A 26,355-nucleotide genomic window follows, 5' to 3' on the forward strand; every position below is an offset into this window, starting at 1 on the left:
GGAGTCTGACAAAGGACTGTGACCGCCCCCGTCACAGAGGCTGTCAATGGCAAGGTAAAAAAAAAGTCACTACCAGGTACCAAAGGCTATTAGCCACCCACTGTCATTCCGTCACATGTAAACACTTCAGCTTAAGACCTTGCTCTATTTTGAGGATGTACTCAAAACCCTTTCATATAGAGGGGAATGAGTCTGGGAACTCGGGGTTATCTTGGTAAATATGAAGTTAAGCAGGTTTTGCTCTCAAGCATTTAAAAATGAACAAAAGTCTGCTTGTGAGCTATTGATTTTTCAAAACTTAGGGCGTGTAAAACTTTACGACAAGGGGTTCCCGTCCGCCATGCCAACCTCTCCAGGGTGGCACTTACACTCCGTTCCCCTTAAAGACAGGGCTGGGCCATACTCATCTTCGAAGGCCCAGTTAGGACTAGCACAGAGCTTGGCACAGAGTAAGTAATAAATGTCTAAAGAATTGAACATAGAGAAAATGCGTAACAGTAGAGATATTGATGTTAAGCAAAACTAACAGAAAAACTGATTTATGTCTTTGACCAATTAAGAGATCGTTATATGCTTTACAGATCATTCAGTCGTTGATTCTTCAATAGCAAGCATTTGAAGTAACATTAAAACAAGATTCAATCAGCAAAAGCCAATATGCACATACCTTTCAAGAGATATAACAAAATAAGGGGAACCTGAATAAAAAAAACAGAGTTGCAGCTACAGCAGGGGAACATGACGGGGAGGCCTGGACAGGGGAGGCCTGGGGGCGGGCACGGGCGGGGCTTCCGAGGAGGGCGGTTCGGTCAGGCAGTGGTGGGGGCGAGGCAGAGGGAAAGAGGTGGGGCTCTGCCCTGAGTCTGGGATAGGACCTTACCCTTAATTTGGGAGGCAACAGGGAAGACGCTTAGCAAGATTAAGTCCTGTAAGAAGAATGCTCTGGAAAGGATAGGGACGGGCGATGGGGGGCCTTGTGCCAGGGTGGAGGTTAGAGGGTCTTAACTGGGCTCCGCCACCGGGAAAGGACCAGGACGAGGGAAGAGAATGAGAGAAGGTGCGCGACGTGGCCTCTGAGTAGGGAGCGTGCGGGCTGAGAGCGTGCCTGCAGTGTGGGTGGCGGGGACACCACTGCCATTCCCGGGGCTTCCCGGGAGATGCCGGGCTGCGAAGCCCAGCAGGCGGCCAGGAGAGGTCGCGGTGTGTCCGGAGCGTGGGCTCAGGGAAGCAGCCCAGCATGACTTTATGAAACAGCAGAGGGACAGAGAAGCTTAGGCGAGGGCGGCTCCGGGTAGAACGAGAGGAGCCGCTCTGACTTCCTGCCGTCGGGTGCAGGGACCTCAGAGTGAGTGAAGCCATGGGTTAGGGAGCCATCTGCACACGACGGGGACAGCAAGTGGGGCGAACGGCGTGTGAGGGGGAGGAGAGCCCTGGGATCTGGGCCCGGGTATGGAGGCGGACGGGTGGACGTGGACGGGGCTGGGGCAGGCGCCCGGAGAGAGAGGAGGAGCGGGGCTGAAGGCAGGCAGGCCGCGGACGTGACGCTGGGTGAAGGCAGACAGGCCACGGACGTGACGTTGGGTGAAGCAAAACGGACCAAGCAAAAGTGGGCTTGCTTGTGCAAAGGACCTTCTTCCTTTGCCACAAGAGAAGCGAGGTCTCAGGGCTGGCATGGGATGCCCCCCATCTGTGTGGTGGGTAGGGGGTTCAGGGAGGCCCCGAGGGCAGCAGCAGCCAACGGGATCACAACTGCCTGGTCCCCCAGCAAGTCTGTCCTTCAGGCTGTCGCTGTTTAGCCCCCTCTGCAGGAGCAGCAGCTTGTGTCCTGAGAGTGGGGCCTGTTCCCCTCCCAGGGGTCCCCTGGCAGCTGCTTCCAACCCTCCAGGGCACCACCAAGTACCTTGATAAGCTTTTTCCCGTTTCTTCTTTTCTGTGTCGATGTACTGCTCAGAGGCCGCCTTGATCTTCTGGACCCAGGCAGTCCTGGAGAGGCAGAGCACAGCCGTAGGGTTGGCTTTCCCGCACGCCTCCCGGGCTCGGCCAGGAGCACCAAAGCTCGGCCCTCACTTGGCCCTCCTGCGTCGCCCTCGGCTTTGACAAGTTTCCCATCACAGACCGAGTGTTAGCTCAACCGAAAGGCTTGTTCGCTACTTGAAGATCAAGCTGGGGATTTGTGGGCAGCTACCGCTTAGAGAACACCAGGCACCGGCAGGGTGCTGGCACCCAGAGGGAGACGCAGGGCGCCACCACAGTGGCAATTCAGCACGACAGAGGGACATTCGACCTGAAAGCAAAGAAGCGGGCGCACAGAGGAGGGGGCGGGCCCCCGTCTGCCATCACAGAGGTGGCCGTGGAGGATGGTGGCTGGCGGGGCAGAGAGCAGGAGCGCGGCGCTCCACACCAAGCGGGCAGACATCCTGGGGGGTGGAGGGATGGGGCTGGGCTGAGACACACAGTGAAGGAGCCGGGCCTGCCGCACGAGGGATTTTAGCAGGAAGCAAGGTGCCGGATCTCCCGTTTTGGAAGATCTTGAGGAGAGAGCGAGGCAGGGACACAGGCTGAGCTGATGGCAGCAAGCCGGCATGTCCACACCGAGGCTGGCCGGTGGGACGGGGCTGGGCGGGACTGGTCAGGGGAGCCTGGGGTGCAGGAGGAGCAGCACTCGAGCATGTCTGCAGGCGGCTAGTGGGAGGGAGCCGTCCAGGCTTCAAGGCAGGTCCCAGGTGGTCAGGACTGACTGACCTCTCGTTAATGTTGTCTGTTCGGAGGGTGTAGACCCGGTCAATGTGAGAAATGTGGAAGACGGGCTCATCGCTGGAAGGGTCTGTGGGCAGTTTCACCAAGACTTCATTCAGGAAAATGGGCTGAAAGAGTTAGGGCCGAAACAGAGGCTGTGAGATGGGCCAGAACCCTCCACCTGCCTATGTTTCCAGAGAACGCTGTCTGTTCCGAAGAGCCTTTTTTTTTTTTTTTTTTAAAGATTTTATTTATTTGATAGAGATCACAACCAGGCAGAGAGAGAGAGGAAGGGAAGCAGGCTCCCCGCTGAGCAAAGAGCCCGATGTGGAACTTGATCCCAGGACCCTGGGATCATGACTTGAGCCAAAGGCAGAGGCTTTAACCCACTGAGCCACCCCGGTGCCCCTGAAGAGCCTTGCTGAGAAGCAGAGAAGAGGCTGGCTTCTCGAGCCTTCTACTTAGGGAAAAAGAGACAGTGTCCATTTTGTGGAAGAAGCATGTTGGGCAGATCAGATTCCTGAACTGGGGACAGGAGCTCCGAGTGCCCACGGGTCAGGGTCACTCAGCACTCTGCTCCCGCTTCAGTTTCACAGAGACCTGATGCTGAACGTGGATGGGGGCGGTGGGGGGGCTACATGTCAAGTTTGCCAGGGAGGAGGCCAGAGCCTACAGCTGGAGTCCGGCCATCAGCGGCCAGAGGGCAGTGAGGGCCCCGCGACACTGGGCCTTCCTTCCTGGGATGTGACGAAGGGGGAGTGACCCATCTGGAGACGGGGGAAGAGAGTCACATGGGGACAAGGAAGGCTCAGGCCAGGAAGGAGGTCTTCGAGGTGGTGGAAACACCTCGTTACGCTCCTGACGCCAGGGCCAGGGACATGACACTTACCGTTTTATACATTTTGAACTGGGCATTGGACTTAGAGCTGAAAAGCTTCTCAGAGCCTGAGGAAACAGCAAACTGCTTGACCATGTAGGTCAGGAGCAGAAAGTCGTTGAAGAGGAATCCATGTAGCTCCTTATTGCTCTTGGTCTTATATAACTTTCCACTGTGCAGAAGCTTCCGGGGCCCCAGGCAGTTGGTGAGGGAGTTGAAAATCAGTTGCTTAAAGAGAAATTGTCGCTTTGTGAGTGCCAGCACAAGCCATCCCCATGTCCTGTGGGAAGCCAGTGCCCCGGACCTGAGGTGCTGTGGTAGAATCTTGTAGTTGGGAAGGTGGCTGGAACCATCCACCTTGACACAAAAGATCCTTGTGTTTATTTTTCTTCAGAGTTCAGAGTGGCATCATGAAAAGCCTCACTCAGAGCCACAGAATATGGATCTTAACAGCTGGATTCAAGGAACTCAAAAAGATCCAAGTTCTCTTTCTAAGAAAGGGAAATGACACCCCAGAAGGGACAGGACGGTGGGTCCTGGGGCTGGGCTGAGGCAGACACTGTTCACAGGCTCCGGCTCCCCACCCAGCGGCTGCCCAGGGGGCCCCAGCTTAGCCCCACAGGGCTCACCTCTGCGAGACCGTCACACTGAACGTGGGCCTGGATCCACTCCAGCCGGTCGGAATTTTCTTTTTCCCGAACTCCTTCATTAACTTGGGAGCAAAGCTCCTCTGCCCGCTCGAGAGCCAGCTTTAGGGAGGAGTGGTCTACATGATTCTCCAGGGTGTTCTCCAGAATCTGGAAAAGAGTGGGCCGCGTCATCCGGTGAGCAGTGTACCCGCCCACCCAGGCGTCGTGCTGGCTGCTGCACGTGCTGGGCACGGGCCACTGGCTGCACAGCTGCCCTTGAGGAGCTCATGGCTGCTCTGTTCCTGGGGAGACAGGGACTTGGGTAAAGAGGCTGTGCCAAGTGCTGCACAGATCAAGTGCCCTGAGACCTGTGGGCATCTAGGGGCTCTCGGTGGGGTCTTAGCAATAGGACCTGTGTGAAAGGGGCCTGCCTGCCGCCCCCAGTCACTTGAGCCAGTGCCTTTAACCCACCAGGGGACCTGGGTGTGAACCTGCTGAAGGACAATCATGTGTAACATTCTGGGGGTCACTGGTCTTTTTAAAAAATCTGCAGAAAGCAATGAATCCTCTGCTATGGGAAAAATACAATAAAATCATGTCATCCCCTAGTAGGAAACATGTTCAGTTCATTCCAAAGTGCCTTCAAACTAATGTCACAAATGCAAAAGAACAGAGGCGCACCCCTCTGTGTGGCCCCCGCAGCAGATGCCTCCTGACTGGACTCTGGTCATGGTGGGACCACAGTCCTCTGTCTACAGCTCCAAAATGGGACAAAGCCCCGAAAGTCTAACATGTTTTCCAATATTCATTTGGTGACAAAACCTGACCTAGCCAGAAGAGAGGCCTTTATTTATTCTACTCGGAAGTGATGACTCACGTACGTCACTGTAGGAATACTACTGTGTTTGGTTAAAGGTGATGACCAGGCTTTGTTGTGATGTCATATGAGAGACAGTATTTGAATTACATTCTGAATTTTGAGACCCATCCGGCTCACACTATTTCAGCTGAGGGCCTGCGGATGACTGTATTAAGGGGTCAGCTTGGTATCATCACTGTGGCACGAGGTCCACACTGAGCCAGCGCGGCTTAGAGACCAACGGTCAAGGGATAATCCGTAAAAGCAAGTCTTACACTACTTCTGCTGTTTTCCTTTGTAAGATGATTAAAATTGCATCCATGATAACTTATGGAAAGATGCTTCTCAGAAGGCATACTGGCTCAAGAGGGCCACCTAGTTTCTGTTAAAAGATGGATGGCTTTTAGGACTGTTGAGTTAGCAAGTTGAGGTGGGCACGGCGCGGGGATGGCGGTGAGCCCGGGTGAGGCTGTGCTGAGTCGGGGGCTCGGGAGACCATCCAGGTACAGGTGTTCAGCTGGGAGAAGAATTCTGCTCTCACCCGAAAGACTGGAGTCCAGGGTTGTACTAGCAGAGGACTCTGTCTGGGCTCAAGACAGGCTCTGCAGCTGCAGACCTAGAGGGCGACCGCCCTGCCTAGAAAAACACACTCCTGACTCTGAGAGGCCAGCGGAGTTTCCTAGGGGAGGGGGCGCAGGTTACTCCAGTGACCCTGGTTGACCTGTATTTGCCTAATCCGGATGCCCGTGTGCACTCATGTGCGCACACATGGCCCGGCCCATCGGACCGTGTGGCCGGGGAGGCTGGCGCTCTCCCGGGCTCCCTGGCTAGGGCCTCCGTGGCCCTCTGCGGGCCGCTGCTCCGTCCCCGCCAGGGCACTCACGCTTCTGATGAGAAGAGGGTAGCGGGTGATCCTCTGCATGGGCTTCAGCAGGAAGCTGGACAGGGGCATCCCCTTACAGCGAGGGTCGGACGCCAGCTTCTGCAAAGAATAGACAGGCTCATGAGCCTTTGAGGAAAACAAAGGAAGCACCGACTGTACTCCTGATGTTGAGCACCTCGTAGATTTCTAATTTCTCTTAAAGACTCGGGATTTAAAAATGGTATGTCTCAGATGAACAGACCTCCGAGGGGAGGTCAAACTTCCTACCCATGATGCTCAACCCAGCAGAAGCTTTCATTTCTCTCTTTCTCACATGGATCTGTGGCTGTGCCGTGTCTCCCTCCTCTGCTTCCAGAAGCACGGACCGCTGTCTTCCCAGCCGGCTCCTTCCCGATTCCCACTTCCTTCCTCTCCTCTCCCAGCTCTTAAGTGATGGTGCTGCCTGAGGCCCCATGCAGTGAAGTCCCGAGCGTCACCCAGACCCTCTCCAGAGCTCCATGCTTGCCGCCTTACTCTCCTTCCTACCGGAACCTCCCACTCAGCACCTCGGCACACCCCGAAGTCCTCACCTTCTTTCCCGAAAGCCTTCTCTTCCACCTCCGTCCCTGAGCTGCTGCACCGCTCTGCACCCATCCACCTTCCCGCCACACGCCGGGGAGTCCCCTTTCACGCCAGTTCGTCTTCTAAATAGCTCTTGATTTCCCCTGCCTCTGCCTGCCATTGTCTCTGCTTTGTTCGAAACAGTCACTACCGTTTATTGAGCACCTACGATGTGCCAGGTAATGAGTGCACTTGGCTACTGTGCCTTCTCTCTCTCCACCTAGTTCATAGTCATTTCTGAAGACTCACATTACGCCTCCCCTTGGGCAGCCTCTCCCCTTCCTTGGCGCCCTCCCTCCTTTTCCGTGATCCTTCTTGAGCCTCACAATAACCCGTGGACGCCTTTATCGCAAAGCCACCTCTGGACTGGGTGAGACAGGGAGAGGGGTCACGTTTGAGTCGTCTCCATGACCTTGTAGACTGTTAGCCCCAGGAAACTAAGTACCCCAACATTTTTGCTTCTACTCCTAATAATATTTACCTGAATAAAGTAGCTAGTATTCTTGGGTGACCTTTTCTTTTTTTAATGACCATTGGTAATGATTGAAAAGCACATTTATTATAATTTAACTTTTGCCACGATGGGATATTAAAACTGTTCCCTCCTTTTGTTTTTGGATATATCTAAGATGTATTTTGTTCTGTATTATCTGAGACTTTTGAAACAGTTACATTTAGAATGAATATTATTGTTAGATTTTGTTTTTAATATAATGTAATCAACACAATGCCTTTCATTATGAGACTATAAATTTATTCTTACTATTGTTAACAGTTGTGATGACACTGATACCCTATTTATACTGTGGCTGTTATTACTATTTGGAAAATTTAAAAAATCTTTTGCTCATGCTTTATTTTTTTATTTTTTTATTTTTAAAGATTTTATTTATTTATTTGACAGAGATCACAAGCAGGCAGAGAGGCAGGCAGAGAGAGAGGAAGGGAAGCAGGCCCCCTGCTGAGCAGAGAGCCTGATGCGGGACTCGACCCCAGGACCCTGAGATCATGACCTGAGCTGAAGGTAGTGGCTTAACCCACTGAGCCACCCAGGCACCCTTACTCATGCTTTAGATGGTAAAGATCCAGTTTCTTTTTAAAGATTTTTATTTATTTATTTATTTTATATAAAGATTTTTATTTTTAAGTAATCTTTGTGCCCAATGTGGGGCCTGAACCCATAACCCCGAAATCAAGAGTCACAAACTCTACCAATTAAGCCAGAGAGGCACCCCTAAATATCCTTCATTCTACTATTCATTATTTTAAAGCATTTAAATGCACTCAACAGTCCCACATTTATCTACTTATTCTGACCAGTGTTTGTGTCTGTAATTTCGGTTCCCTTGTATGCTTCTTCTGGTTCATTTTTAAGCAAGCCCGTGCCTCCCACCCTTACTGCCAACTTCATGAAGAGTCAGTCCTCAGGGCCTTACCTAAGTCGAATCATTTTTGCATCCCGGAGATCATCATAAGGAATGTAAATATAATTAACATTTACTGAATGCTTATACAGGCTGGTCTCTGCTAGAAAGTACTTTAAAAGTAGTAACTGACCATCTCTGGGTTACACACTGGAGTCCGAAGGCACCAAATGTTAAGTAGCTTGCCTTGGTCACACGCCCCGCCGTCTGATTCTGAAGGCTGCTTTATTCTAGGATGAGGCAATGTGGCCTCCTGGGATGATTCTACTTGGTTATGACAGACTCTTCTTTTCATGTAAGGTTTATTTTTATTCACTGATTTTTATTTTATTTTAAAGACTTTATTTATTTGACACAGAGAGGGACAGTGAGAGAGGGAATACAAGCAGGGGGAGTGGGGGAGAGAGAAGCAGGCTTCCCACTGAGCAGGGAGCCTGATGCGGGGCTCGGTCCCAGGACCCTGGGATCGTGACCTGAGCCAAAGGCAGACACTTAAGGACTGAGCCATCCAGGCGTTCCTATTTGCTGATATTTTAATTAAGATTTTAACAACTATATTTATAAGAGATATTGAGTTATAACTCTTTTTTTTCATTTTTGTAATTAAATATAAATGCAAATATAGGCTTTGGGGGTCAGGAACACTTTTGCCTTATACAGTGAATTAGACGGGTTTGTCTTTCTTTCTTTCTTTAACATTTTATTTATTTGAGAGAGACAGAATGAGTAGGGGGCGGGCAGAAGGAGAGGGCAAGGGACAAGCAGACTCCCCATTTGGCAGGTACCCCGAGATCATGACCTGAGCTCAAGGCAGACACTTAACCGACGGAGCCACCCAGGCGCCCCACAGTTATATTCTATTAGTGCTTTTCAGTGTACCTGTTCTCAGATATATTGATATCATTTGTGCTTTTATCTTTATTACTTACTCCATCTTTTTTTTTTTTAAAGATTTTATTTATTTATTTGACAGAGATCACAAGTAGGCAGAGAGGCAGGCAGAGAGAGAGAGAGAGAGAGAGAGAGAGAGAGAGAAGCAAGCTCCCTGTGGAGCAGAGAGCCCGATGCGGGGCTCGATCCCACGACTCTGAGATCATGACCCGAGCCGAAGGCAGCAGCCCAAACCACTGAGCCACCCAGGCGCCCCACTTACTCCATCTTTTGTTGGAATTTTTATCCTCTGCCTAAATATCTTATATTCTATGCTTAATTATTTTTTCCATTCTTTTTTGATAATGAAGATATTAAAATGATGCATTCTCCCTTCAGGCACTGTGGCTGTAACAGACCCCAATATGCAGTATTTCAGAAACCAAAAAACAGGAAGACATGTAGAAAAGGAAGCAGCAGATGTGACTCTCATTTCTGTCAGCACTTTAACATGTGTGGGAAGAGTGTGTGTTGCCCAACACGGGCGAAGATGCGTTCGCGTTCGCACACCGGGCTGGGCTGCGGTACCCGCCGGGCATCTCGCTGCTGGATCTCTGGGAGGCTGTCGCTGACCCCTTACGCTACCCACGGCGGTCTCTGACGGCCCTTCTAGCATGACTGCGCACCAAGGCTTTGTTTTTAATTTACGACCATGGCACCACGGAGCTAAATGTGTTCTCTCATTGGCTTCTGGACTTTTTGGGGACATGGGGGCACACGTGGAGCACATGGACAGAGTCACACGTGAGTGTTTAAGCAGCGTCCTAAGTCCAGTGTCGCCCTTCTCCTCTCGTTTCCTTTGGTCCCACTGTATGCATCCACTGACATTTTATCTTGTTGCTTTTGATATTATCTTGTTGCTTTTGATATATTTGAGTAAACTATTTTATGCTTTTTTGGGAATAAGATGGGTATAGTTCACAAATTTAATATAAATTTAATAAAGTGACATTCTGGATATTTTGGGGGTATAAAGTAGCTGATTTAATAGGCTTAAACAACACTCTGCTAATAGATGGCAACAACATGGTCCCAGTGGCAAGAAAAGTCAATTCTACATGGACGGTAACACCAACACTCAAAACATTTTTTGCCATATTGGTGTTTCCTCTGGAAAGTTGGGGGGGTGCCCTTCCCCAGGCCGAGCCCCCTGACGGTGCAGCCTGCCTCCAGGCTCAGAACGAGGTGGCCTGCCCACGATCCCAGAATGGAGTTACCTTTAAAAATTCCTTGAACTCCGTGTCTTCGTCCGTCTTCTGCTGTAACAGAGCTGCTCCGTTCAGCTGACAGCTACAGAACCGGATGTAAGCCTGCATGTGGGACAGCTCAGCGGCCAGGATGTCCCCGATCGTCTGCACCGGCATCTTCTCTCCTCCCGTCTTCTTCCGGACCCGCAAGGCCCTGCAACCAACACACTCCCATGGTCAGTTTCTAGCGAACTTCGTCAGTAAATAAAGGATGAATATCATGGGAGACTAAGGAAATGAGAACCAGTGAGTTACCTAAACACCTGGCACTGTGAGGGGAGAGTCAGAAGGAGGCGGCAGCGGGGGCCTACGTGCTGCTGGCCAAGCCAACCTGGGTAAAACGTTAGCAAAGAAGAGTAAGAAAACGGAAGTCTGTACACGGGGCTATTTCTAGGTCCTTGGAATTGCTTTGGACTCATTTTTGGTTCTTAGCAAAGTTCCTTTAGAGAAATTCTAATGTGTTCTCAGCTGAACCAAGAAGAAGGGGACAGGGGCGCCTGGGTGGCTCAGTGGGTTAAGCCGCTGCCTTCGGCTCAGGTCATGATCTCAGGGTCCTGGGATCGAGTCCCGCATCGGGCTCTCTGCTCAGCGGAGAGCCTGCTTCCCTCTCTCTCTTCTCTGCCTGCCTCTCCATCTACATGTGATTTCTCTCTGTCAAATAAATAAATAAAATCTTTAAAAAAAAAAAAAAAAAGAAGAAGGGGACAAAGGGAGCAGGAGCCCACAGAGGCCAGGCGTGGAGGGAGAGGTGAGCACTGTCCTCAGGAGAGCTGCTGCGCCCTGAGGAGGGCAGAGATGCAGCAAGGGCTGGGCGTGCTGAGTCCCCTGCGCCCTGGAGTCCGTCCTCACAGGCGAGGGGGATGGGAAGTCACCCCAAGGAATGGAATTTCTCACACAGGGACTGAGGAGACTGCCAGACCAGCCAGGATGCCTGGGGCAGGAGCTACAGCTTCTCTCCTACTCTAACTAGAGTCAAGCAAATTTTGAAATCCTATGTTAATATTTTATGATTTAATTTTTCTTTGTCCAAATTTTTTCTTTGTTGTATTTCTCAACTTCAAGAATTATGTATTTTACAGTTACGGGGCATTTCATAAAATGACAATAAAATAAAAAGCTTGAGGGAGCAGAGAACAATTAAAAGTTCCTTTGCGAAACAGCCCTGTGGGGAGTCAAGTGAGGACGTCCTGGTCCTGGGGGCTGGGGGCGTCCACTGCCGGGGCGGGAGCTGCTCGCAACTCACTTCAGCAGCTTCGTGTTACACATGATGAGCTCCTTCCAGTTTACAAAGATTAAGGCCATTTCTCCTTCAGTGAGAAAGCCTGACTCCACCATCCGTTTCTGAAAAACCTAAATTCAAGACACAAAAGAAATGTTAGCTGGGGTGTGAATACACAGGCTATGTGGTCTAAATCAAACAATAACTTCACATATTGAAACTAATATGATCATGATGTTTTTAAATAAACCTACTTATGATTGCTAAATTTTCCCCCAAATTTTAATTTAAATTCTAGTTAGTTAACATAGAGTGTAATACTGGTTTCAGGAGCAGAATTTCGTGATTTGTCACATATATATAACACTGAGTTGATTGCTAAATTTTATTTTATTTATTTGAGAGAGAGAGTACAAGCATGGGGGGTTGAGGGGGAGAAGGAGAGAGAGAATCTCAAGCAGACTCCCCGCTGAGCATGGAGCCTGACCTGGGGCTCAATGTCACCATCCTGAGATCATGACCTGAGCTGAAACCAAGGGCCAGATGCCCAACTGACTGAGCCACCCAGGCGCCCTGATTGCTAAATTTTAAGTTGCATAATTTCCCTACTGTTTGCTCTCTGGTTCTTACTAGGGCTAATTCTTCTTCTTCTTTTTCTTTTTTTTGGTAAGTGGGCTCCATGCCCAACTTGGGACTTGTGCTCACAACCCTGAGATCAGGAATCACATGTTCCACTGATCGAGCCAGCCAGGTGCCCCTTATTAGGCCTAATTCTGAGAAGGACTGAGGCCAGTACTCTCATCAATAAGAGGAGCTTCTCCTACCTACCTCCTAGGGAGATGAAGCAGGTTCAATGAAACCATGTGCATAAAGTACCCGCACCCCGTGAAAGCTGCAGAATTGAGGGGCTGGGCATCCCAGAGTCCCAGAAGCGGTCTGTGAGAGGGTCAGCAACAGAAAAAGTGGTGATTTACATGGCCCCCACGCAGATGCGGACTTCAGAGGCTGGCTGGCTGAGCGGAAATGTGACCCTCTATCTATTTTCCATGACACCGGAGGATTTACGAAGCTGATGGGTACGTATCTGCACACGCCTGTGTGCATGTGTGCACACGCTGTGAGTGGGTTCTGAGTGAACTTCACAGATGACGCAGGTCAAGCCCAATCAGCTATTATTATTATTATTATTATTTGTTTTTAAAGATATATTTATTTGTTTTTTTAGACAGAGTGAGTTGGAGAAGGTTCGGAGCAAGAAAATTCTAGGAAGACTCTGCACAGAGCATGGAGCCTGAAGTGGGGATTGATCTCAAGGTCCCGAGATCATGACCTGAGCTGAAATCCAGATCCGGTCCCTTAGCTGACAGAGCCACCCAGGCGCCCCTCAGCTGTTGCTTTTCCCGGGGCACTCATGAGGAAAGAAAGGCTGAGAGAGGGATCTGCTCAAGGTCACAAACCTAGACCACGAAGGAGCCAGAACAAAAACACGTCTTTTTGATTCTGAGCTGGTTTCCACTGAACAACTGGGATTCCCAGCAAGTGACTGGTCTAAAGTCTTCGGAAACCGTGAAGTTACCCGAGACAACCTTCTTGTGTGTGATCTTTCCAAGATACGACATGTCAGCCTCCTAAAGGCGCTCGTCGGCCCTGGGATAAGGCGCAGACTCCTTCTGAAGGCTCACCATGCCCGCGCGGCCTGCCCCTGCCAGCTTCACCCGCCTGGCCCCTCGAGGCCTGGACACACCACGTGGGACCACCCGCAGGACCCTAGCTCCCGGGCACAGCCTTCCCACTCCTTCTTCCTCTTCCAGGCACACTTGTCCTTGTCCTTCTGGTCTGTCCTGACTCTCCTCTGTGGCAGGGGTGGTCAGCCCTCTCCTGGCTCCCACCTCTCTGTTCTGCCGCCGTCTGTCTGTCTTTTGTCCTCGTGACTGTGAACTCCTGAGGGCAGGAACGTTCTCCTTCCCCTCTGCTCTCCAGCACAGAGCTTTCTGCCCGCGGCAGGTCTTCGGTGAGTGTCGATTTACTGAGTTGTGCTGAGCACGGGCTCGAAGGATTCAGGTAACAGTGCTATGAAGCGGACGTCTCTGAACCTTCGTCGTTCCAAGACTGGAGTGAGGATGTCAGGATCCTCTGACCGGAGCGCGCCCTGGCAAGGTGGTGGGTCTGCTCCAAGGTGCCGGAAGGCCGGGAAGGCACCTGCTGGTCTGTTCTCTCACCCGCTGATGAACATTCATCCCATTCACCTGCCTCCGAGAGGGAAGCAGAGGACGGTCGGACCCTCTGAGAGCCTCCGTGGGGATGGCGATGAGCCCGCCTGGCCTGCGAACCGCGCTCTCACTCTACGTCCCTGCCCCCGACGTGAGCCCCTGCTCCTCAGCCCGGGCAGGTGGGCAGAGTGGGAATAACCCACGGGGAAGTGACGGGTCTGAGTGGGGGAGGCGTGCGGCCCCGTGCACGCTCCACGCCGGTGTCCGACAGGTGCTTCCCCGGCCATTGGCAACCTCCCAGCACTGCGACCTGCCAGCGGCAGGGGGATGCTCGGAGGGGTCAATGGCAAGATGGGCTGTTCTTCTCGCCATCCTTCCAGGTCAGAGAAGTGTAGACGTAAACACACATAATTCATTCAGGGCCGACCGGAAGGCCTGTAAAGGGCCAGACTGAGTGTTGGGGACACAGGATGAAGGATACATGTCCCTGATGTCAGGGGCTCACAGCCTCGCGGGCAAGAGAGACGTTACCCACTAGCAGCGTGGCAGAGTGTACTTGTGAGCAGAACAAGTGTGCGGGTCGCAAGCCCCAGCTTGCACGCGGGCTGGAGGATGGTGCGAGGGCGGGCCTTTCTGGGGGCCGATGGAGAAGGGTGCAGCTTCCCCGCCACACCTCCAGCGAGGTCACGGCCAGGCACCTGCTGGGCCCGCTGGGGACATGTGTTCTCTTCGACGGCTTGTTTATTTAACTGGGCTTCTCATCCCGAGGGCCTTGAAACATTTGGTGAGAACGAGGAGCCACAGAAACAAGTCTTACTTTGTCTACTCAAACACAGACCATTTTTAAGTGCTGCTGTAGCGGCTGTTGCTGGCTTGGGGGTCACTGGGAACGGGAGTCGGCGCCGACAGGGAACACAGGCCTCACCTCCACGACGAGCTGCAGGTCGTCCACGTACCGCTCCTCCGTCCGGATCAGCTCGTGGATGTAGCCCTGCCTCTTCCTCTCCCCCGGCTGCATGGTGTCCAGGCTCTGGAGGTCCGCACACCCTATGGGAAGACAGGGCACAGGTTCAAAACAGCCCTTTCGTCTTCTTTGTAGGAAACAGACAATTATCAGCAGATGTGCTGGGTTTCAAATAGAGCCTCAAAAGAGCCACGCAGCTTTCCAGAGTAACCGATGGTCCGCAGAGTGGCGCCCACCTGCCGAAGGCCGGCCTCACCGCCCGCTCCCCCGGAGCCGCAGGGAGCCATGCCCCTGCCATCTCACGGGGGTCCGCGCTTCTCTTCCAAATCAATGACAGAGGAAGGGGTTTTAGGAATGGCCTCAGAGAGAGAAGAACTGTTCTGAACTTGTGGAGAACCTGTGCGGTTCTCTTCGCTGCGGGACATTTTCAAAGGTAGATAGTGATCTTCGAGATATCAAAGATATTTGATTGATTAAATCAACCAGCCGAGGGACAGATGTGATTAAATCAATCAAATGCCTGAGACCAGTGTTTTCCAAATTGCAGGTCATAAGCCATCTGTGGATCCGTCCATCAATTTTGTTTTTAAAAATGTGGGTTAGGCACGCTCTCTCTTTCCCTTTCCCTCACTCTCTCAAATAAATAAATAAAATCTTAAAAAAAAAAAAAAGAGCATCTCAGAGGCTAAGTCGGTTAAGCATCTGCCTCCTTTCAGCTCAGGTCATGATCTCAGGGTCCTGGGATCCAGCCCTGAGTCAGGCTCCCTGCTCAGTGAGGAATCTGCTTCTCCTTCTCCCACTGCTCCAACGCCTGTCTTGTGTACTCTTTCTCAAATAAATTTTTTTTTTAAAGATTTTATTTATTTATTTGACAGAGAGAGATCACAAGTAGGCAGAGAGGCAGGCAGAGAGAGAGAGAGGAGGAAGCAGGCTCCCTGCTGAGCAGAGAGCCCGAAACGGGACTCGATCCCAGGACCCTGAGATCATGACCTGAGCTGAAGGCAGCGGCTTAACCCACTGAGCCACCCAGGCGCCCTCTCAAATAAATCTTAAAAAAAAAAAAAGTGGGTTGGCGGGCACCTGGGTGACTCAGTGGGTGAAGCCTCTGCCTTTGGCTCAGGTCATCATCTCAGGGTCCTGCGATAGAGCCCCAGGTTGGACTCCTGGCTCAGTGGGGAACCTGCTTCTCCCTGTTCCCCTGCTCATTCTCTCACTCTCAAATGAATAAATAAAATCTTTTAAAAAATGTGGGTCAGGCTTAGCATTAACACAAACAAATACAAACCAGCTGGTGTGCAGCATTGGTAATTACTGCTCTGTGAGCACTTTTACGTAGGTGTGTAGAGAATCTTACTGCTAAGAAATGGCTGAGGAACATTTCTCTAGATTTCTCAAAGTCAATTGTTACAGTTAGGAAACCTGAAATTCCTGGAATTCAGCAGTTCCCAACAAGGCCACTGCCTTAGCCACCAGAACTGGTTCCAGGACATCATGGCCATAAGACCTCGAGGCAAGTCCCCAGCAGCCTCGCGTCAGGGTGAGCGCCATTGCTCAGTCTGGATCAATTTAAGGGCACACGGGAGCTGAACTGAATGTCAGCCCCAGAACCGACATGATTCCAGAATTACTTGGTACATAGCTGAGGGCTTGCCTTACGCACAGTGGCAGGGGACTACCTCAGGTAGGCCTTCCTCAGACAAAGAGAAAGAGCAGGTAGGTACCAGCAAGCTACCACGTGAGGGAGACAGAAAGCCGAGTGAGGTGTGGGTGACCGTCGAGGCTGAGGCAACCATGAGAGGCAGCGGGAGCGGGGGTGTCACACTGCCCCAGCCTTCATCCATGGGACAGGTGGGGACCGATGCAGAGGCACCACTTGGAGATGTGCTTGTGGGGCACTGGGAACACATAAAGCCACAGAGGCAGAAAATGCAAGGATCAGACTGGGCTTTTCCAGGGGGCTTCTCTTTCTGCTTGCCTTTGAGTTTTTATATATTTTGTATAGATCTGGGCCAACAGTTCTAAGGGAGAAAATTGGTCTATTTTCTGTACGTGTTGCCAACAGCTTCAAAAAAATTCTTCTCACAGTAAAACAGAAATAAAATAAGGCAGGTTGTGTTTGGTGCTTTCAAGAAGACATCATGGTGCCACTGTCATGTTCAAAATTATCCGGCTTTTCTGGGGATCGTACTGTGTCCTGTTCTGCCGGCGAGAGCTGCAGAAAGACCAGGTGTCCTGACCCCGTGAAGCTAATACAGACCCTGTCTGACTAGGCTGTGGGGACACGGAGGCTGGAGGGGGAATGTCAATGGCGGTGTGAGCTGGGGTCACTGGTCAGGGTGACCAGCTGACTGGGATGAGCCGTCGGAAGGGTTTCTAAGTCTCTGAGGTTAGCGCATCTCCTACACCCACGTGTACAGATTACACCTTCTCCCACGTCCTTCCCTGTGAGTTTACTCATGTTTGAGTTAAATATGTAGGGGACCATGGGTTTTATGTATTGATTATGTTTCTTCTGATACTCACTAAAATAAATACATAGCTTTTAGAACAAAACAAGTTGTCCTATGGGGCGCCCAGGCGGCTCAGTTGGCTAAGTGTCAGACTCTTGATCTCAGCTCAGGTCTTAATCTCAGGGTCATGAGTTCAAGGCCTGCACTGGGCTCCACACCGGGCTTGGAGCCTGCTTAAAAAGCAAACAAGTCGTCCCAGTACTATTTTGTGTGCCACCGTGTAGTGTGCCCTCTGGTATGTGGATCACACTTCGGGAAGAGATTTATGGTAAAACCCACGAGCATCAGCCTATGTTCTGTACCTTGGAATAACAGGAAAAGTCTCAGATATTTTATCGTTTTTAAAAATTAATTAATTCTTTCAGTACAAAGGTTCTTAAAATTTTATTCTCTTCAAGTTTCCAATTTGACCCCAACCCTCACTTTCAGACATTCCTACCTCTGATGTCGGGGGAAAGGCATGGCAGCCCTTTTACTTCTGCCCTTCACTTCCCTGCTCACTCACCCCTGTACTTCCTTCCTGTGTTAGGGGATGAGGGGATCCTGTTTCCTCCTGGGGCCGCATCGTTAACCGAACCTCACCTTTTGACCCCTTGCCGTCCTCTCCACCCACGCTGTCCAACATGTTAGCCGTTAGCAACACGGAGCACTTGAACTGTGGCCAGTCCAAACAGAGAAGTGCTCTACGTGTGAAATACACAACCAGATTTCAAAGACCTAGTACCAAAAAACCTAGCACATAAAATAATGCATTAATAATTCTTATGTTGGCTGCATATTAAAATGGTAATATTTTGCATAATACTGAGCTAAGTAAAAAATTATTCAAATCAATTTCATGTTTTACTCTTTTTAAAATGTGGCTTTTGGAAAATTTTAAATTACATATGGGCTGGCTGCATTTGTGACTTACATTATATTTCTATTAAACAGCTCAAGCCAGCTGGAGCATTTTTTATTATGTTCCTTCCCTAACAGGGTGTTTTAGCGGCTTCTGCTATCTGCAGAATAAAGTCTTAGCTTAGTAGCACAGGGCTCCAGAGTCTCTGTATCTACCCACAGCTACATTTGCAACCTCACCTTTGACCATGTAGCCCGCCTGTTAGCCACCCTGGTCCAGGCTCAGTCCTCATGATGAGCTGTCCACACTGCCCATAGCCCTCTTCTCCACACACAGCCAGATTTCTAACCCTTCAGGGTACAGCTCATGTGACCCTACTCTGGGGGAACTCTTCCATTCCTATCCCACTTACCCCCAGCTTGCCTCTCTTTTGTGCTTCCAGGCTAGTCTGCATCTGTATTTAACATTTCACATAACGTAACCTGTGCTATAGTTCACCTCTTATATAGTTGGTGTGTCCGTCTCTCCCATGGGAGGTCAGGGACAGGATCTCCCACAGTTCTAGAATATCAAATTTAACATAGCGTTTTGACCAGGAAATATCTGTCAAATGGCAGACTGTTAGGGTGGTCCCCAGACCTGTTTCTCACCTCTCCTCCGCTCTGTGCTACAGGGAAGCCAACCCCACAGGCTGCTTGTATAAGCTCCTATTTCAGTTGGCTTCTGCCCAGGTTTGGCCAATGAGAGGAGGCTCCGGAAGGAGACCACAGGGCCAACTGGGAGAACTCTCCTCCTGCTGGAAGAGTGAGAGGATAGGAGAGCTTTTAAGTCTGCTGGGTCAAGAAGTAAAGAATTGCTAGGTTTGCATCTCACATAAATGGGGAGTTCAAGAGTTCCAAAACTGATGGATCAACAGAAAAATGGTCCCTAGCTGGTGATACCCTTAGTGTGGTTGGCCAAAGAAAATGTACACTGTCTCTCTCACAACCGTGGTTCCACATGATTTCCACAGGAAAACCATCTCACTAAAGAGGAGTTCAAAGTAAAAAATTACAAAAAATAAGAACTGATCCACCATAAATAAAAATGATGACTAGGAAGAACCCTCAAGGGGGTCATCTGGCTGGCTCAGTTGGTATAGCACGAAACTCCTGAACTTCGGGTTGTGAGCTGCAGCCCCATGCTGGTGTAGAGATTTCTTAAAATAAAATCTTAAAAAACAAAACAAGAGGGGTGCCTGGGTGGCTTAGTCGGTTAAGCATTTGCCTTGAGCTCCACATCGGGCTCCCTGCTCGGTGGAGACCTGCTTCTGCTGCTCCCTCTGGCTTGTGCTATCTTTCTCTGTGAAATAAATAAATAAAATCTTAACAACAACAACAAAACCCCCAAGAACATAAAGTAATAGAATAAACTCTAAAAAAAAAAAAAGGTGAAGTTTCTATATTTAAAATAACTCAAGATATACATTAAGAGTTTAAATACATAAATACCGTCTATAAAAAAGAATGGCCAGGGATGCCTGGGTGATGCTTTCGGTTAAGCATCTGCCATTGGCTCAAATCATGATCCCAGGGTCCTGGGATCATGTCCTATGTCAGGCTCCTTGCTCCGCAGGGAGATTGCTTCTCCCTCTGCTGATGCTCCCCCTGCTTGTGTGTGTGTGTTCTCTGACAAATAAATAAAATCTTAAAAAAAAATAATGGGCAAATGTAAAAAGAAACTAATAAGAATGTTATTATTGGGGCACCTGGGTGGCTCAGTGGGTTAAGCCTCTGCCTTCGGCTCAGGTCATGATCCCAGGGTCCTGGGATTGAGCTCTGCATTAAGCTCTCTGCTCAGTGGGGAGCCTGTTACCCGCTCTCTCTCTGCCTGCCTCTCTGCCTACTTGTGATCTTTGTCTGTCAAATAAATAAATAAAATCTTAAAAAAAAAAAAGAAGGTGGCCTGGAAAGACAAAAAGATGGAAAACATAAAATGGAGGTTAGGGGACACAGAGGACAGAATGACATCACCCCATACATCTAATGGGAATCTGGCGAGGGGGGTGGTGGTGAACAGAAATAATGGGAGGAAGTGATATTGAGATTATAATGGTTGAGAATGTTCTAGAATTGATGAAAGACATACCTCCACATATTCAAATGGAACAAAGATTCCTGATTATGGAAAAAATAAAAACGAATCCATACCTAAACTGCAAAACACCAGGAAGAAAAAAAATGATTAAGATGGCCACAAAGAAAAAGCAAAACAACTACACAGGAACAGTAATCACACTAGCTGCACACATCTCAACACAACAATAGAGGATACTGAGCAAAAATAACTATCAAACTCAAATTCTAATTATACACCATTCATGGATGAGGGAGAAATACAAACATTTTCAGACAAAGTTTGAGGGCATTTCCCACTAATAGGCTGACTAAAGGAACTATTAAGAGCTGTATTTTGGGAAGAAGGAAATTGAATAAGAAGGAATAATGAGGAAGGCTGGGGGACTCAGATAAGTGTTTGCCTTCGGCTCAGGTCATGATCTCAGCATCCTGGGATTGAACCCTGCATCAGGAACCTGCTTTTCCCTTCCCTCCCTGCTATCTCTGCCTCACTTGTTCAAATGAATAAATAAAATCTTAAAAAAAAAAAAAAGAAGGAATGGTGAAGAAAGAAAAAGAAGAAAGAGAAAAGGGAAGGAAGGAAAGAAAGAGAGAAAGAAAGAAAGAGAAAGAGGGAAGGAAGGGGGAGCAAAAACACTAGTAAATATGTGAGAAATCAAAATAATCATTGATGATATAAAGTAACAATAATGGTAGGTATAAATTCAAGGTGGATTTTAAATTTACTTAAAACTAATTTTTTAAAAATTTATTTATTTGACACAGAGAGCAAGAGCCAGAGTGAGACAGAATGAAAGAGCACAAGCTGCGGGGAGAGGCAGAGGGTAATTTTTTTTTTTAAACACACGAGAGGCAGGAAGAGAATCATTAGAGATAAAATATCCCACCTGCACTGATCAGAAAAAGGAAGATAAACATCAAATTTAGACTTTGTGGAGGCAAACACATTTGTTAGAAATGGAAAGGTAACCATTCAAAGAATAGACACAGAAAACATAACTTTCAAACCAGTAAAGGGAAAAAAAGGAAGGAAATTTGATCAAAGCAACAGAAGTAATGTATAAGTGAACTACAACAAGAAAAGAAAACCATGGTAAATAGAAAATATATTAGGTGGACATAAATAGAAGTATTCCATTTTTCCAATTAATGTAAATTACTTAAATCTCAATTACAAGAAGACTTTAAATTGGATTTTAAAATTCAGCTAGATGCTGAGGGAAGATGTCAGAGTAGGAATCTGCTAGGGTCACCTCTTCCCACAGATACAGCTAGATAACACTGACATCAGTGAAAATAAACCAGAAGACATCAGGAAGACTGGCATGCTACTAAACAATGAATAGATCAACCAAGAAATCAAAAAGGAAATAAGAGGGGTGCCTGGGTGGCTCAGTTAGCTAAGCATTTGCCTTCAGCTCAGGCCATGAGCCCAGGGTCCTGAGAACAAACCACACACTCGGCTCCCTGCTCAGTGGGGAGTCTGCTTCTCCCTCTCCCCCTGCTGCTCCCCCAGCTCATGCTCTCCCTCAAAGAAATAAATAAAGAAAGAAAGTCTTAAAAACAAAACAAGACAAAAAACCAAAAAGGAAATAAGAAAGTATGTGGAAACAAATGAAAATGAAAACACAATGGTCCTCGGGGCGCCTGGGTGACTCAGTGGGTTAGGCCTCTGCCTTTGGCTTCGGTCATGGTCTCAGAGTCCTGGGATTGAGCCCCACATTGCGGGGTCTCTGTTCAGCAGGGAGCCTGCTTCCCCCTCACCCCTGCCTGCCTCTCTGCCTACTTGTGATCTCTCTCTCTCTGTCAAATAAATAAATAAAATCTTAAAAAAAAAAAAAAAAACCCACAATGATCCAAAATCTTTGAGATGCAGCAAAAGCTATTCTAACAGGGACATTCATAGCAATAAGGCCTACCTTAAGAAACAGGAAAAATCACAAATAAACAACCTAACTTTATACCTAAAGGAGCTAGAAAAAGAAGAACAAATTAAACCCCAAACCAGTGGAAAGAAAATAAAGGTTAGACCAGAAATAAGTGAAATACAAACAAACAAACAAAGGTTTTATTTTGCTTGCAGTAGCTTTTTGTTAATTGCACAAAATCATGTTTTTGCCATTTAAACATTATCACACAATCCTATTCTGAAAGACAAATGTTCATTAAAAACAAAGCAAAAATAAAAATTTACAACCTTAATTACCTAGATTTGTCATTTAAAGGAGGTTTAAAGGGAAAAAAAAGGGTCATGGAAGAGGGGCTTTCTTACAATCTTTTACACAAGTGTCACATTTTCTCCTAAAAGGGAAACAAACCAAAAACAACAGAAAAGATCAATGAAACCAGGAGCTGATTCTTTGAAATTGATAAATTTTAGCCAGACTCATAAAAGAGAAAAAGAGAGAAAGAGAGAGAGGGAGGACTCAAACAAAATCAGAAATGAAAGAGGAGAAATAACAACTGACATCATAGAGATACAAAGGGTTATAAGAGAACATTATGAAAAATTATATGGCAACAAACTGGACAACCTAGAAGAAATGGATAAATTCCTAGAAACATATAATCTCCCAAAAGTGAATCAGGAAGAAATAGAAAACGTGAATAGACTCATTACCAGCAATGAAATTGAATTGGAAAATTTAAAAACTCACAACAAAGAAAACTCCAGGACCAGATGCTGTTGCAGGTAAATGCTAACAAACATTTAAAGACATGTTAAACTTATTCTTCTAAAACCATTCAAAAGAATAGAAAAGGAAAAAAATTTCCAAATTCATTTTATGAGGCCAACATGACCTTGATACCAAAATCAGACAAAGACAGCACAAACGAAGAATTATAGGCCAATGTCTCTGATAACATAGATGCAAAAATCCTTAAGAAAATATTAGCAAACCAAACTTAACAGGACATTAAAAAAGTCATTCATTGCAATCAAGTGAGATTTATTCCTGAGATGCAAGGGTGGGTCCATATTTGTAAATCAATCAATGTGATACATCACATGAACCCATAGCTAACATCATACTCAATGGTAAAAACTGAAAACTTTCCCCCCTAAGATCAGGAACAACACAAGGATGTCCACTTTCACCACTTTTATTCACATAGTACTGAAAGTCCTATCCACAGCAATCAGACAAGAAAAAGAAGTAAAAGGCAACCAAAGTGGTAAAGAAGTAGTAAAACTTCCACTATTTATAGATGACATGATACTATATATAGAAAACCCTAAAGATTCCAACAAAAAACTACTAGAACTGATAAATAAACTTGCAGGATACAAAGTCAATATACAGAAATCTGTTACATTTTTATGCATTAATAATGAAATAGTAGAAAGGGAAATTAAAAAAAATCCCATTTACAATTGCACCAAAAAGAAAAAGTACCTAGGAACCAAAGAGACAAAAGATCTGTACTCTGAAAACTATAAAACACTGATGAAAGAAATAGAAGATGACACAAACAAATGGAAAGATACTCCATGTTCATGGACTGGGAGAACACGTATTGTTAAAATGTCCATATTACCTAAAGCAATCCCCAGATTTAATGCAACTCTTATAAAAATACCTAAAGCATTTTTTTCACAGAACCAGAATAATCCTAAAATTTGTATGAAACCACAAAAGACCCCAAGTAGCCAAGCAATCTTGAGAAAGAACAAAACTGGAGGTATCACAATCCCAGATTTCAAGATAAACTACAAATCTGTGGTAATCAAAACAGTATGATACGGATACAAAAAGAGACACATTGATTAATGGAACAGAATAGAGAGCCCAGAAATAAACCCATGATTGAATGATCAATTAATCTTTGACAAAGGAGGCAAGAATATGCAATGGGAGAAAGTCTCTTCAAAAAAGGTGTTGGGAAAACTGGAGAGCTACCCGTGAAAGACTGAAACTGGGCCACTTTCATACATCACACATAAAAATAAACTCAAAATGGATTGAGAACCTAAATAAATGTGAGACTGAGTCCATAAAGATCCTAGAAGAGCGCAGGCAGTGATTTCTCTGACATCATACACGGCAAGTTTTTTCTTTTCTTCTTTTTAAAGATTTCATTTATTTATTTGAGAGAGAGCGCAAGCGAGAGAGCACATGTACACACACACACACACACACACACACACACACACGCAGGGGGAGGGGCTAAGGGAGAGGGATAAAGAATCTCAAGCAGATTCCACACTGACAGCAGAGCCTGATGCAGGGCTTAATCTCATGACCCCTGAAATCATGACCTGAGCTGAAATCAAGAATCAGATTCTTAACTGGCTGAGATATCCAGGTGCCTCCACAGCAAGTTTTTTCTAGATATGTCTTCTGAGGCAAGGGAAACAAAAGCAAAAATAAACTACTGGCACTAGAACAAAATAAAAAGCTTCTGCACAAAAACAGAAACAATCAACAAACAAAAAGACAACCTAATGAACGGGAAAAGATATTTGCAAAAGACATGATCTGATAAAGGGTTAGAATCTAAAATATGTAAAGAACTTACACAATCCAACATAAAAAAAAAACCCAAATAATCTGATTAAAAATGGGCAGAAGACATGAATAGGAATTTCTCCAAAGAAGACATCCAGATGGCCAAGAGACACAAGAAGAGATGCTCATCACTTGGCATCAAGGAAACACAAATCAAAATTGCAGTGACATATCACCTAATACCCGTCAGAATGGCTGAAATAAAAAACATAAGAAACAAGTGTTGCCAGGGATATGGAGGAAAAGGAATCCTCCTACGTTGTTGGTGGAAATGTAAAGTGGTATAGCCACTGGAGAAAACAGTATAAAAATTTTTCAAAAAATTAAAGATAGAGTTACCATACAGTTCAGCAATTTCATTACTGGATATTTACCCCAAGAATAAGAAAACATGAATTTAAAAGATAAGAGCACTCTTCTGTTTACTGCAGCATTATTTATAATAGCTGTATTATGGAAGCAGCCCAAGTGTCCACTCATAGATGAACGGATAAAGATGTGTGTGTGTGTGTGTGTGTGTGTGTTTATAAAATGGAGTATTACTCAGACACGAAAATGAATGAAATCTTGCCATTTGCAACAAGTGGATAGATCTAGAGTGTATAATGCTAAATGAAATAAGTCAGCCAGTGAAAGACAAATACTGTATGATTTTATTTATATGTGGAATTTAAGAAATGAAACAATAAAAGCCAAAAAACGTTTTTTTTTTTGTTTTAAAGATTTTATTTAGGGGCGCCTGGGTGGCTTCAGTTGGTTGAACAACCACCTTGATATCAGCTCAGATCATGATATCCTGGAGTCCTAGGATTGAGTCCTGCATCGGGCTCCCTGTTCAGCAGGGGGTCTACTGCTCCCTCTGACCTTCCCCCTCTCATGCTCGCTCTCATTCTCTCTCTCTCTCTCTCTCTCTCTCGGACAAATGAATAAAACCTTTAAAGAAAATAAAGACTTTATTTATTTGAAGAGAGAGACACAGTGAGAGAAGGAACACAAGCTGGGGGAGTGGGAGAGGGAGAAGCAGGCTTCCTGCTGAGCGGGGAGCCCGATGCGGGGCTCGATTCCAGGACCCTGGGATCATGACCTGAACCGAAGGCAGACGCTTAATGACTGAGCCACCCAGGCACCTCAAACAAACAAACAAAAAACCCTCTTAAATGTAAATATAAAACTTTTAAATATAGAGAACTGGTGGTTACCAGAGAGGAGGTCGGGGAGAATGAGACACACAGGTGATGGGGGTAAGAGTACGCGCCCTGTTATGAGCACAGGTGTTGTACGGAAGTGCTGAATCACTATATTGTACGCCTGAAACTCACATAGCACTGCATATTAATTATACTGGAATTAAAAAAAATTCAGCTAGATGTTGTTTACAATGACACCTAACGTAATCTTACAGAAATGTCAGAAGTAAAGGTTTGGACAAGGCTCCACATTTACAGTATATTAAAAAGGAACTAGGGAGCTTTTATTAGCAACAGACAAAATAGGCTTTTAAAGACCTGTGTAAACATTATAAATATTTAGGATGGTATAATAATTCTGGTTTCATTTGCAAGTAACAGGACAGCATCAAAATGTAAAATTAATTGACAAAATGACCTCTGAAAGAGAGGAAGGAAGAAAAAAAGATTTGAAAAATCTATAATCAAAGTAATCTCTCAATGAAAATTAGTAAATATGAAAGACTTGTATATTAACAGGCTTAATATAGTGAACACATAGGCAAAGGAATATTTTTCTCAAGCACCCACAGAATTAATTTCAACAAATACCAGCCTCTATATTTCTATGT

General features: G+C 46.9%; 1 protein-coding gene across 5 annotated transcripts in view; it reads right to left on the reverse strand.

Annotated features, from left to right (window-relative positions):
* The window catches only part of ITSN2 (intersectin 2), a 140,491-nt gene that overhangs the window by 2,593 nt on the left and 111,543 nt on the right, over positions 1-26,355 (reverse strand). For 4 of the 5 annotated variants that reach the window (XM_059405234.1, XM_059405233.1, XM_059405240.1 and 1 more), the window contains 8 exons: positions 14,540-14,661; positions 11,429-11,535; positions 10,156-10,339; positions 5,985-6,083; positions 4,243-4,410; positions 3,626-3,841; positions 2,743-2,864; positions 1,901-1,983 (listed from right to left, as the gene is read on the reverse strand). In XM_059405234.1, the coding sequence (XP_059261217.1) occupies positions 1,901-1,983; positions 2,743-2,864; positions 3,626-3,841; positions 4,243-4,410; positions 5,985-6,083; positions 10,156-10,339; positions 11,429-11,535; positions 14,540-14,661 (1,101 nt within the window). Of the gene's footprint in view, positions 1-1,900; positions 1,984-2,742; positions 2,865-3,625; positions 3,842-4,242; positions 4,411-5,984; positions 6,084-10,155; positions 10,340-10,440; positions 10,517-11,428; positions 11,536-14,539; positions 14,662-26,355 lie in introns of those variants that run through there. The other variant, XM_059405236.1, reaches the window with a different exon arrangement.

This window comes from Mustela nigripes, chromosome 7, assembly GCF_022355385.1.
Source record: "Mustela nigripes isolate SB6536 chromosome 7, MUSNIG.SB6536, whole genome shotgun sequence".
Taxonomy (NCBI): domain Eukaryota; kingdom Metazoa; phylum Chordata; class Mammalia; order Carnivora; family Mustelidae; genus Mustela; species Mustela nigripes.